At 38.4% G+C, this 13609-nt stretch overlaps 1 protein-coding gene and 1 long non-coding RNA gene across 2 annotated transcripts in view; one reads left to right on the top strand and one right to left on the bottom strand.

Annotated features, from left to right (window-relative positions):
- LOC110043615 (gamma-aminobutyric acid receptor subunit beta-3-like) overlaps positions 1-10661 on the top strand; it is a 23974-nt gene extending 13313 nt beyond the window's left edge. Inside the window, exons 2-11 of the mRNA XM_089297194.1 lie at positions 222-338; positions 1166-1234; positions 1960-2046; positions 2632-2780; positions 3072-3139; positions 5117-5337; positions 6234-6316; positions 6606-6743; positions 7053-7465; positions 8219-10661. Of these exons, the coding sequence (XP_089153320.1) occupies positions 265-338; positions 1166-1234; positions 1960-2046; positions 2632-2780; positions 3072-3139; positions 5117-5337; positions 6234-6316; positions 6606-6743; positions 7053-7465; positions 8219-8596 (1680 nt within the window). The 5' untranslated portion in view covers positions 222-264 and the 3' untranslated portion in view covers positions 8597-10661. The remainder of the gene's footprint in view (positions 1-221; positions 339-1165; positions 1235-1959; positions 2047-2631; positions 2781-3071; positions 3140-5116; positions 5338-6233; positions 6317-6605; positions 6744-7052; positions 7466-8218) is intronic.
- Positions 6349-13473, bottom strand: LOC149118519 (uncharacterized). Its single transcript, XR_016209553.1, has 2 exons — positions 11424-13473; positions 6349-7361 (listed from the first exon to the last, which is right to left on the bottom strand). It is a non-coding gene; the product is annotated as an uncharacterized LOC149118519 (long non-coding RNA).
- Positions 13474-13609: the final 136 nt, after the last annotated feature.

Genomic DNA, 13609 nt, shown 5'->3' with positions numbered 1-13609 from the left:
TATATTTATTCATAATTAATACCAGAAATGATTCACCGATCAACACCATTTGTCTCTAGTGATAAAATCCTCAACTCTTTTCACTTCTGTGCTGCACTGTGCATTGAAATTGTGAGGAGAAAGTAGATTAAGATCATTTTTGGGTCTCGAAAGTTACGAAGTGTAAAAAGGGATCTTTATAGCCTCATTAACGGTGTTTATTTCTTTTGTATCCAATTTAGCTGCACCGGCTATAGCCTTAGAATTAATTTACAACCTTCCCAGATGTGGTACAGTCAGCAAATCATTGTCTTAATTCTTTGCCAGATCCACTTGTGGAAATCTATTTCAGAGAGCAGGTAAATACTATGATTTCATCGAGTGCCACTTTTAAGCATCTATTTTTCAGGATAATGTTAGAGAGAAAATAGCATTGTTGATGGGAAAAATATTTTCATTCTAAAACGGTTCTATCTTTGTAACATGCTCGAGTAATTTTCCATCGGTGTGCTTGTTTATTCTCCAATTAAGCAATATTCTTCGCAGAAATACGGCCGTGTGTTGATTTAGGCAAGATGTTGTCGTACTGTGAACAAGTGAAAACTATTTCAAGTTGAACAAAACCTTGACGACTTTGCATTTTTATTCTTTCACTCGTGCACTTCTGAAAGCCTTTGTTTGTTGTAAATGACTGACAGCATCGTGACAGTAACGCCTTCAGCCGATACAGCCACCTGACAAGAAAATACAAAATCACAAATGATTTTTTTTTTGTAAGATTCACTGTCATTTTCAACCAAACGTACCACTTAATCGGTGTTATACAAAAGCTAGGGTGTTTAACAATTATTCCACGAGCGCGTGTTGGATATGAGATGACAGATAGTCAGCAAGACGCCGAGATGACCATAAGCCCCAGTGGAATAAAAATAAAAACGCGCACGCTTACCATATCTGTAGAACATGGTATAATTGCTCATGTATCATGATGCTTAAGCCAATGAAAACTCTTGAATTGTATTATGCATGCGATGATCCAGTTTTGAACAAGAATACTACTAATTATTGCAATGGACCAAACAAAATGGGTCCTCTTAGGAATTTGGGAGGCAAGATAGATTGACAGCAGATGGCGTGTTCTGCCAACTGCTCGTAGTCAGTATAACACGTCTTAAAATTTCTTCAGGTCCTTAACGGATACCAAGAAGAAGAACGAAACCAAACCCGCCAAACATGATGTACATTTTATGCACAGGTAAGACGAATTTTTCATTTCAAACCTAACACCTAATACACATTCCAGGTTGCAATTTGTATACAATTTGTAAGTGTAGCTTTAAATTTAACTCAATGAAGAAAACCTGAGAGCTATAATAACTTGCTCCAAATCAAATCCGGCAACCATATACATATAAGCACACTCCAGTCTCTTCATGAGTAACTAGAATTTGCGAAGGCGTTCCATTACTACAGTTTGCTAAAACAATTCTGTGTAACAAACCATCAGCCAATTAAATGAAACCTTACAGTTAAGTCGTGCCTTTGCTGTATTAACAATGGAAAGGTCGTGTTCCAAATTAAAGTATGAAGATGTAGAATATAATGACAATATGACAGTGATAATTGTTCTCAAAAGTGTGAGTGCAACAACATATCACCACCACTGTTGAAAGCTGGACTTTCTAGACTAGCCGTTTTGTACTAGAGATCGGACGTGACATTGCGTGACAAGCCGAACATTCTAGATAAGTGGTTTTGTATTGTTTTGTAACCCGGATGTGACGTTGCACGAATTGTTGTACCCCCCTGTAGGGGTTGTAGAAACATGTGTTCGAAGAATAAATATGGAGTCCAAACAACCACCACCACAACCTTAACAACCACAGCAACAGCAACAAAAAGAAAATAAAGATTAATTATCTCCTAACCATCTTGCATCGGTACGTCGGCAAATAATGTTGAATACAATCCTTCTTGTAGGAAAACTGTTCGAAGTATCCACCCCCACTCTAACCTGACTCGAATGATTCTTGGGAACGTGTCTGTGGCAGATGCTGTGGAAATCTCGTATGTATATGCTCATTTGTTCCTTTGATTTGTATTTTTAATTTCTCTATAACATGTTCACAATTATAAATCTCGCCCCTCCATTGCTGGCAGGTTTGTGCTTTGCATGTGACCCTAACAGCTTAAGATATGTTGAGAACCGAGGAAATTATATTATCAGAGTTAATCCACTGAGTTTGTCTTCACTCCTGGGAAACTCAAGAGTAGACAATAATGGAAGTGTGCGAAAGATTAACTTTCAAACAGCAACCAAAGGAACCCGGCTCGAGGTTCCAAAGGCGACTATTTTTTTCTCTCTTTCCTTTTACCAATGTGCAAGGGTTTCCACCCCAAAAAACTCCGATTAGACAAGCTGATTTAAACACGGTCTTGGGGAGAAATAACTGAAGTGTACACGTCTCCCAGATAGTCCGCAATTCTCCTAGCAACTGTCTTGCGTCTTGAGTTGAGGCGTTTTCCTGAGATGATCCGATCCGTCATTCTGAGTCATTACCTGAAGCATTCCAATTGTTAGCAGGTCAGAGTTTACGTCACTTGTACCGATAATCAGACGATCCATGTTTTCTTTTTCTTGCTTCTTTCCAGGGATGTGAAGACGTCGTCTAATAAAGAATCCGATTTGCCAGTTCTTAAAAACAATTACATGAACGAGACTTTGGCGGGGAAAGACATGTCACGCCTGTTAGATGCCGTGTTCAAAACCTATGATAAGCGAATTAGACCCTTTTATGACGGTAGGTCATAAATCTTCAACACTGAGCTTGAAACCTCCGTAATTGTACAATATTTCTGACAATTTATAACGAAATTGTGTGTGGTAAGAACTAGCTAAAACAGGGAAGAAGGCATTTTGTCCTTTCACCAGGGCACAACAACATAATAAAAGGACATGAAAAAGGAAAAATGCCTACTAAAGATGGGAATGAAAACTGAAGGTGGAAAGTAAATAATATTATATTCAATGAAACCCGCCCGACTTGAGACGACGATATCCTAATAACGCAACTTACGATGTTTTATTGTAGTTAAGACACTAGATGTCCAAATGGATTTACTTATCCTGTCCTTTGGAGAACTAAGTGAAACCAATATGGTAAGGATCGACCCATAGGCTTTAGACAAGCTACATCTTCGGAAAAATAAGCCTAGAGAATTAACGTTCACGGTGAAACTCTTCTATCTATTTATTTATTTGTCGGTTTTTTTTTTTATGTTAGTCATTGCTTCTTTGATGTTTTTCCACTTATTTACGTTATTCTAAAGCATGTTAAGGTATGGCTCAAGACCTAATTTGCATAAATTCTCAAAGCGCTCATAGCTGTGCGAAAATGTAGCAAAAGAACTTTCAAACTTTGCAGCTTCATAAGCCCTGTTAACCTTAACTGATTTATGGCTTACGGTGTAAAATAATTTTGGTCATATGACCTGTTATCTGTTTTTCTTTTTGTCCCAACAAAAAGAATGTTAAAAATGGGCTGTCAAGATGATGAATTATGAATATCAAACGCAGTGTGTCTGTCATTATAGGACAAGCCTTTTTATAAATGTGCTCCGTATGGTTGACTAATAATAATAATAATAATAATAATAATCGAATATTTCCTCAGGATAACCCTTCAGTACAAAGTACTGTTATCAACGGGGTCCTGCTGACAATTAAAAACTAATAAACAAGAATTATTAAGATATATAAAATAAGATACATATTAAAAACCGTTAAAAATACAATAGAAATTACAAGTAACAATCGTCTAAGGCTTTCCTAAATAAAACTCTAGAATTAATGTTTCTTAAACTTAAAGGCAATAAATTAAAAATCGAGGCACCTAAAAATCCAGTCTGACAGTTGGTAGTTTTGCAGTTTTCCCATTGTTGCGAGCATTATGATGTAATCGGTGAAAATAGTCTTTATATGGAAAGCATGCAGTTCCATTAAGGCAGTCAAATACAAAGCAGCACGCTCTTTTTTGTAAAAAGTTATCAACAGTTAAAAATCGAAGATCACAGTTCTGCGAACTGCATTTTGGGGAAATGATTTCGAGGCTTCGGGTCTCAATGGGGTGGATCATGCGTTTGCGGGACTCTGACCATCCAAGACTAGTATAGCCGCAATACGTAAATATCGGCATAATCATCGATTGGTAAATTCGTTGGGCAGTAAAAGTATCAATACTGGAACGGATGCGCCGTAAGAGGTTCACTCTTCCTGCTGCCTTCTTGTAAATTTTTTGAAAATGAGTGTCAAAATTAAGTGTCGGGTCCAGATGCACGCCGAGGTACTTATCAAGTACCTACTACGATCTTGATTTAAAAGGATATTATCTCGATCTTGATTTAAAAGGATATTATACAAAATAGGTCACGTGACATGCCTTATTACTTAAAAGCTTCTTAATAATAATAGATGTCATTCCATACAGGACAGAAGGAGTTGCTACGCGGTAAGTCAAGCAAGATTCGATGGTTTGCTTTTAGTTTGAGTTTGCAAATCTTGCCCAAAAATCACGTGACCAATAATAGTTAAACTTTCACAGATTTAAGCACCCTAAAATGCATTTTTCCTGACGTTTTGGTGGTTGTTAGAGCAAAACAACGTTTAAATATTTCTTAAAATCCTAAAATTGCCAGTGGAGGAGCCATTGGCTGCCTTAACATGCTTGAGATATTATTGTTTATTTTACTTTGCTTTGAATGTAACTGACTCGATATATCAACACTTCTCTTAAAAAGTTCTTACATTATCAAGGGATGTATGATCAAGTCGAAAGTATGAATGACGCATTAACTGTGATTTTTTTTTTTTTAAATTGCTTCGAAGCATGATTATGTGGATTCGATTCCCTTTGTATCGTAATCTCATTTGCCGTCTTAACAAGGTTAACTGCCCATGAACTAGTGTTGTTTGGATTCTAATTTGACTTCCAGACTAAATGCAACTAGAATATTAATTCAATGTCTTAAAAAACATTGCCATGGACAGAAGCCAAAGCTTTTGATAGATTCACTCACTTAAGCTACTGACCACTTCTCGATCCATTCTTAAAAGTCATACCGTTTAATCTCTCACTAGGAATTTTCAGTTGACTTATACATGGGGCAGTTCTGGCGAGATCCTCGACTAGGATTCGGTCTTAACAAAACTATAATACTTAGCGGAGACGCAACAAACAAGCTCTGGCTCCCGGACACATTCATTATAAATTCAATCGACACGAAAATCCATCAGCTGGTAGCTGTTAACAAGAAGGCTTGGGTGCATCTAGGCAATGGAACGATAATGTTGGTTTTGAGGTACGTGAGATACAAAATACGATAATAATTGAACAACGAAATGCCAAGATGAACAGGTTTGTTTTCTCTAATGCCCCTGAGTAACACTTGCAGAAGAGAATTCGGCATGATTTGCGGTCGTTACCTTTTAAAACAGTCCACTGAAGACTTAAAAATGATCTCCAGTCCGTACTGCGCAGTCTCAGCACCCCAAAGTTTGAGAGTCTCATTCGATGGAATGCGAATCGATGTTATTCGTTATGAACTGCTTACCTTCTCTTTGAGGCATTTTAAATTCTTTTTCCAACAGTTTCTTTGACTTGAACGCTACAAAGTTGTTTCACTTGGTGATATCGGAACGAACGAGGTATAACGCTTCTCAAACTCATTAATAATTCACCAAGTTTAATCAACTGAGAAAATCATGACTGTGACAGTGTTTGGAAATCTGATCCAATTAGCATAGATTTCTACGATTTTATTTCTTCATTTTCTCCTTAGTTTTAGTTTCGATTGAGAAGATATATCAAACACTCAAGACAGTGTTTGACCACTTTTCCCAACACCTCGAAGTTCGTCAGAAATACTCCGTTACGCCTCGTACGTTCAACTCTCCTCTCGGTGTTTGGAAATATGGTCAAACACGGTCGTTCGTATTTGATATATTACTTCGTAATCATGATGGCAGTTGACACGAAACTTTGAATTTACCTCATGTAAGTAGCTGCAACATGCTGCATTATTCAATTCAAAACAGAAAAACGTAAACAAACTCCCGAGAGTGCGCAGTACGGACTGGAAATCATCTTTAAGCATAATTTGATCTCCCTAGAAAACCCAGTCTCGAGGACAAATTTGAAGTAAGATACAAAAAGTTGGCTTGTTTTTCCTCATCGACCTATTCTCGCCTTTCACAGATATACCGCTCGAAGTTCTTGTAGGGTGGACCTGAGAGATTATCCTTTGGATGATCAGATTTGTCACCTGGCCTTTGAAAGCTGTAAGTTGTTAAAGTTTACATTGACGCAAAGATCACACACAATCAACACATTTTCTGTATTCATTATAACTCCTCAGTACTACCTGAAAAATGTCTCTCTTAAGAAAAGCCATTGTTTTGAAACTGGCAATTGACGGATGCTTGAAAGCGACCTACATGCTCAACACTTAATTAAGTTGGTATTTAGGCCTTTCGTGGTCATCTATTTCATTTTACGTCATGTTTAGTCCACCGAGATCCTAAAAATACTATACAATTTTTTTTTTTTTTAACATGATTACTTTTCTAGTTTCGTTCGAAAACACGGATCTAAATCTGACTTGGAAGCAAGCAATAGGAACCGACATTTACATTTATGACAATGAAATGGCACAGTTTGATATTTTAACAGCAAGAAGAGCTGGGAAACACAGTGTTTATCATTCTGGTGAGTAGATTGTCAGAGCCAATCTGGTTAGGCGTTTAGGTCTGCCGAGCATTAATTGGCTGAAAGATGTATTCATTGTCTATTTCTATTTAAAGAACAATGTTCTTTGGTGGCGGGAAGGCTTATAAACGGAATTATTATTACAATTTTTTTGTTAGCGGAAAGAGGTGTGAAGAGGCGGGGGTAGAGTTATTGGGAAATGGGTCGGGCCTTACATTTGGAACCTTACTGCACACATACGAAGAAGAACAATTACATTTGTAAGTTATACCACGTTTTTGAACTAGCATTTCTCCTCTTATTCATCAGAGACATTTGCTGGTCTTACAGCCACGATACGTTTCAGGCGTCGAACAATGTACTATATCTTCCAAATGTACATTCCATGTATCTGCGTTGTCATTCTGTCGTGGGTGAGTTTCTGGATTGACGAGACGGACGGATCTGATCGCGTTGGACTGGGGATAGCCACGGTACTAACCATCAGCTTCATGCGGGGCTCAATGAATGACAGCGTGCCTCGCGTATCTTATCTCAAGTCTGTGGATTATTTTTTGTTGGGTTCCTTTGTATTCGTGTTCATGACGCTGATTGAGTACGTGTTAGTCTTGAAACAGACTAGAAAGGAAAAGAAAAAGAAGAATGAGAAAAATAAAGAAACGATTGCGCGAGATCGGCAGCGCGAGGCTGAGTTACTGTTCCCCGAATCAGAGGACGAGAAGGTAAGTTATTATCTGGTAGCTCCATGAATGGGCAAGATGAATCGAGTCCTACGCTGTGATTGGCTACGCGAGTAGGCGAGATGGCGCTATCTTGCCCGCTCGGGATTGCCAGCTGTGTCCCGCAAGAAAGTAGTGTCCTTTTTTCATATAAGCTTGTTCAGTCAAGATGTCTAGATATTGGCTAAAAGAACTTGGCCAATATCCAGCCATCTTGAGCTCACGCTTTGTCACTAACTCATATCAGAAGCTACGTATTGTGCCAATACAAGAGCACTGTCTGTTTAAGATGACGAATATAAAATTGGAACTGCACACCTAGCTTGCTGGTTATAAACCAGTAAATCTTTTTATGGCCTTATCTTAAGTCAATTATGAGCCATTTATCGCCTGGTTTTGCTTGGCATCTAAGCTAGTCCTAAAAAAAAAAATGTAAAACTGTTCAGATGAAATTGAGTTAAATTTCCATAGCAAATGGTTTGTCGTTGGGTAAAACACTGGATAAAAAACCGCCGAGTTTTTCACCAGGAAATAGACGCAACAGAAAACTTGCATGTCGAATTCCCCTTTTCGACCACTTTCTGCACGGTTATACTTCAAAACATAAGCGTTATATCTTGAAGGGTTTGATCGTACTGAACGTTACGAATTGAGGAATAATCACTTTGGTGTTGTTGGAGAGATCATCACGTGACGGCTATAGCGTGTAGAGGTGAGAGCGGAACTAATCTGAACTTTTATCAATCGCTTTCTTAGGTGTGTGTTACAGTGTCAGTTGGTAGTAAAACATACGACTTTAAAAACGGTAGAATAAAAACGGAGGATAATTCGGAGGCCAACTGCAACACGCATAATGGTGGCGGAAGAAACGTCAGAATTGTAGATCCGCGGAGCAATATGCCAAAGACTAAACGGAAGCCGCCAAACCGCGCGCAGCTGAAAAAGCTTCATAGAAGGCCCTCCATGATTCAGATGATTAGAAAGACTATTGAAGAAGGCGAAGAGGAAATCTGCTACTTGGATAAGTACTCCAGGATCTTCTTTCCTCTTTCGTACACTATCTTTCTGGGAATATACTTTGGTATCTACACTGTGCGGTGGGAAAATATCGTACAGGGCGAACAAATGTCGTAGAACCTTAATAGATCACTTATTTTTATCTGGTTAAAGATGCCCTTGTTCTGTTACTTTTCCAAATCTTGAGCGAAACACAGTCTACTATGATTCACAGTGCAATTGTTTACTGATGCAAGAGGTGTTTACTTGAGAGGAGGAGATAATCAGTGAGATCCGATTATAAAGAAAGCTAATGAGTAGCCTCATCGTTGAATTGGCTGACACATGTTGCGGGAGCCGCTTCTCGTTATTATGATAACAGATATCTATTTTAAAGCGTTAATTAGCTTGCATCGTTATTAGAGTATTAACAGCAATGCAGTTGACCACAAAAGATACAGTCGAACCTCCACTAGGGGCCACCTCTCCACAACGGCAACGACCACTAAAGCGTGCCTCAAGTGCCAAAGTAACCTCTCCACAACGGCCAGTTAATCAACGACTGACGAACAGTGTAGGCAAAACCCCATTTTTTTGTTGTAAAAGCTAAGGTGACGAAAATGGATCCACACTGCTCATCGTTGGTCTCAGTTTCTGTCTGGGTCCTGTTTCATCAATATGTTTTGATTGTTTTACATATTTACATGCTACAATAGGCATTTTGTAAAGATAAGTATGTTGCACCCCCGAAAAAATTCAAGTATCATATTACACCCTCACCTCCTTATAACTGTTACCTCTCTATACAGGCCACTTTCCTCTGTCCCCATGGTGGGCGCTGTAGAGAGGTTCGACTACTATGTGTAACCGGATTGTCAACTGACACGGCACATATTTTTGATGGCTAGCTTTTCCGATTTCTCATATCCAAGGCGTAAGGGGTAGGATTTTATGTGCGGCAAAATAGGTCGTATTCGTTTTCTCGGTATTGAACTGGAACTAACTTGCAATGGAGTCTCATGTGGGGAAATATCATTCAAAAGAGAAAAATGTCATTTGTATTTGACAAGACTCCCCGCGTTAGCCTCAGTTGCAAGCTAGTTCCAGTCCAATACCGGGAATACGAATATGGTCCATTAAGAAGTCGCCGGCTTGTGACATGGACTCCGCACTTTTATTTAAAACAAATTTAGGGTTCCATGTCCATTCCCAAATTTAAAAGTACTGGGCGTTGAATGTTTTTTTTTTTTTCTTAATTTCATCCAATGAAATCACGTTGGCATAGAAAGTCAACTGACAGCACTGTTGAAATGCTGATTGCTTTGTCGTTGTTTAAGATAGAAAAAATATCCTACAATGAGCTTACTTTTAAACAGCCGTGTTAATGAGCTGGACATACTCTGGTGTTGGTTAACAGGTAGAAAATAAAAGATACGATATTTTAGTTACCCAAACACTGTTAAAAAAAGGGGAAAAGACCACAATGTATTTCTATGTGGAAATTTAAACTTGTACAAAACAAGCGTACTTAGATGTAACCAGATATAACTAAATAATTTGTATTTTTTTTTTAAATATAATACTTATTCTTACTAATTTTCGCAGGTACTTAATTTCGCGAAAATTCGGAAGCGGAGTCTCGCGAGTATTACATTTCGCGATTCCAGGGGAAAAAAAACTGTAAACAAGTAGATTTAATTTCGCGGTTTCCCCATTGCTTTAATCTCCCAAATCTTGATCTGTGGATCCCGTTTCACTACCAGGTGCCCACAAATGGAAAATTTGATGACTTTACTAAATATATTTTGGCAGAATTACAAGCTGAAGATCACAGTGAATCGAAGAAAGAGTGCTAAATAGTTGAATACAAGACCCAAAGACTATATTTTCAAGGACAGAAATTGAACAGTTACATGTACCAACAAGACCGTGACTCAGAACTTTTAAAATCCGTGCATGTTTTGTTTTCCGACATAATCTGTTGTTAAATTTCGCTTGTTAATTTTCGCGCTCTCTTTTTTTTTCGCGAGTAATAATTTTTGCGACTTTTTCCAAAACGCGAAATTTGCGAAATTTAGAACGCACGAAAATTGGTGAGAATAAGTTAGTTTTGTTGGATAGAGACTGAATAATCTGCATTCCCTTTATATAAGTTAAGGTATCTTGAAATCTTTTAATAAACTGCAAACTAATATTTTACTGACTCCATGTAGAAATAACTATCCTTGATAATCAGCCATTTTGCTATTCTTTTTATGAGATGAAAGTATCTAAGTATTCCACGACAACAATTTATTTATAGTTTCTGTCATAACATATCTCTTTTCTTCTTGTCCCATAGTATTATGGAGGTCATTTTAGCGCATCGTATTATTTGCATACCAGCTCCCGCATTTTGGTTTCAAACTACATTTCGAAAGACATATAGATTAAATTAGAATAATATTCAACATATTGCAGTGACGAAATTGGTGGTACTGTTACTCAAAGCCTGAAATAATTCCCATGCAAAGCTTATTTCGTTGTAATTCTGGCCCACCGGTTTTCTTTAACTATTTTGTCCCAAAGGCGTAATGTTTGTATTTACGTATACCAACAAAATTGATCTTTTTTTGCTTTTTCTCCGACTAGTAATGTAAAGCACTTTGGCTCCTGATGGGTTGAAAAAAGATGCCTGTCTCTAACACTAGTGTTAGAGTTTTAACAACCTGCAGGATCAGTTTTTACTAGCATTTTACTGCGTCTTGGCATAACTCTCTCGAGACTAAGGAAAAAAGTCCTCCATTGGTTGAGTTCAACATCATCGCCCAGATTGCATACAGCATATCCATGTGGGCAAAACAAACGGAAAAAAACCTCACGACAACAACCGCTACTGTTACTGCTAGACCTTGAGAATGCACACATGGAGGTCATGAATTATATTTGTTTTCAAAACTAAAAAGAACCCTCTTCACGTTATTACATTATTACTCCACGTCCTGTCACGTTACAGTATATAAGCGCAGGATTGCGTGACCAGCTTCCTCAAGCATAGGAACGAGAAACCATAGAATAAACACGGTTATGGTAATGAAGACAGCGGATGAAACACCATATCCCGCCAGTTCAACAAGTTCTCGCGTTGCTTGGTTGATTAAACTTCCTGCTTTTACAACTAATAGAAGAAGCAAATGTAAAATTGCACCAACGATCTTTTCTATAATGAGAGCTGTCCCAAAACTGATCTCCGACACTATTCGAGCTGCCAACACGAGCAGAATTTTCAAGACCTCGCGAATCAGTCCAAAGAATACTTGAAGTACTGTGTATATTCCTTCCCCCGTATAACACACCAAGAATAGGTAGAAATTGCAGATAACATATAGAACCAGACGACCTAGTTCATGGATAAAGTTTCGGAATATGAAACGAGCAAGAGATGTGTCAGTTTCTTTCGCTTTCTTTGGCGCCATGTCAATTTCGCTGTAGATGTTCGTTTCTTTAAGATGACACACGCCGGAGCTTTCAAATGTTCGCTGGTTTGTCCTCACGCTTTAGGATGAGTATGAAGATAAAGGTTCCAGTAATTTAGCAAATATTCTGCGAATTGCCGGCATTCGCATTCATGTTCGATTGTTTATCGACCGTTCTGATGTATTCAAAAAAGCGGGACAAAATCGAAATCTGAATGTACCAATACAGAGACTCATCTTTGCTTCAAATCAGTTCAAATTAATACGAAACCCAGACTTGGGTAACTCTTGTTGCTCTTGTAGTTTCCAAAGGTCTCCTCTGCATTTTGGTTGAGAGCCATGAAGCTCCAGCGACAGTTGTAACACACATGAAACCCATGTCGATAAACGGAAACAATCATGCGTTGATTGCGTGACAATGCAGATATGTTAATTATGAAATCCTGTTACTCACGCAAACGCAATCAGTCCAAGAAGTAAGTAATCGAGCGTCGAGTGCTCATTTATGCTTCATTATTACACATTTTTTTTTTGTTTCAAACGAAAATTAAATAAATCCAGTTATTGTTAAGGAAATTATGTCGGCCTGCGAATAGGATTACTACGGAGAAAGAGAAGTTGCATTACATGTGTTTGTCACTATCAGCATATCTGCACCACTGATCATATTAGCATATTATACGATTTTGTAACCTTTTCAGAACTTTATCTCCCTGGAGAAAAGATGGAGATTATTCGAAGAGCAGCGTAGCCGAGGGAAAACACGATCACCACGACTAAATAACAAAGTAGACTAACCATCTGACGCAATCCTCGAATGATTACGTGGCTTCCACTGTCTAACACTTGTACGATGATGCCAAATACGATGATCAATAATTCTTCAACACCACGGAGAATTACTCGTGTTAAAGTGACTGTTAATTCTTCGGCAAGTTTGACAGTTATTTTTATAAGCCATCGTAAGGACTCCTTAAAAAGCCGTGCAATTCCCAAGACAATAACACCGGACAAATCTTTGAGGATGAATAGAGTAGCAAGGAAGACCCCGACAAAGATTCTCGACATCGTCGAAATTAATCCATTTCGCTGGTTAAAAACCATCCGATTTCCATCTTCAGTTTTAGGTTTCATTGTATGCTGTTTGATGATTAATTCCTTCCGGATTTTTCTGTGTTTCCTCGTAAATCAAAGCTATATCTCCTCTTGCGTAGTCACAACATGTAGATGATTTTCTTCTACCCCATAGACTTTTCCATAGTAGGAGTCAACAGAACAGTCGATCAATCCTAGACTGTTCCTACTCCCTTTATCCAATACAATCAACTTTATATGATGTTATAGTGGCGAATTTTATGCAAAAGTGTTGTCTGGCGCCGTAAGATATTGGAAATGATTCGTCTACCACTGCGAAACGAAAGCGTCTGTCACGAGGGACTAACGATTGAGCGATTGGTTACGTATGTGTACACAGTACGTGTCACGCAACACGTTCACCTCGCCTAACATCGCTCACGGCCATCTCGCTTCAATTCAGGTCCTTGAGCCAGCGTCATGGATACGCGGAGCATTTTATTGTGCCGTCTTCGCGCAGTGACTTAATATCAGAGAGCTCGATCCAGCCTGTTTTAGGTATACAGTAAAACCCCGTTAATACGACCACCTTCGGGCCATGGAAAATTGGTCGCATTAACGG

This window comes from Orbicella faveolata, unplaced genomic scaffold (assembly GCF_042242905.1).
Source record: "Orbicella faveolata isolate gen_17 unplaced genomic scaffold, um_ofav_v1 contig_1, whole genome shotgun sequence".
NCBI classification, from domain to species: domain Eukaryota; kingdom Metazoa; phylum Cnidaria; class Anthozoa; order Scleractinia; family Merulinidae; genus Orbicella; species Orbicella faveolata.
Note: the sequence above shows the minus strand (reverse complement) of the source record. Positions and strands in the feature narration are given on the sequence as shown.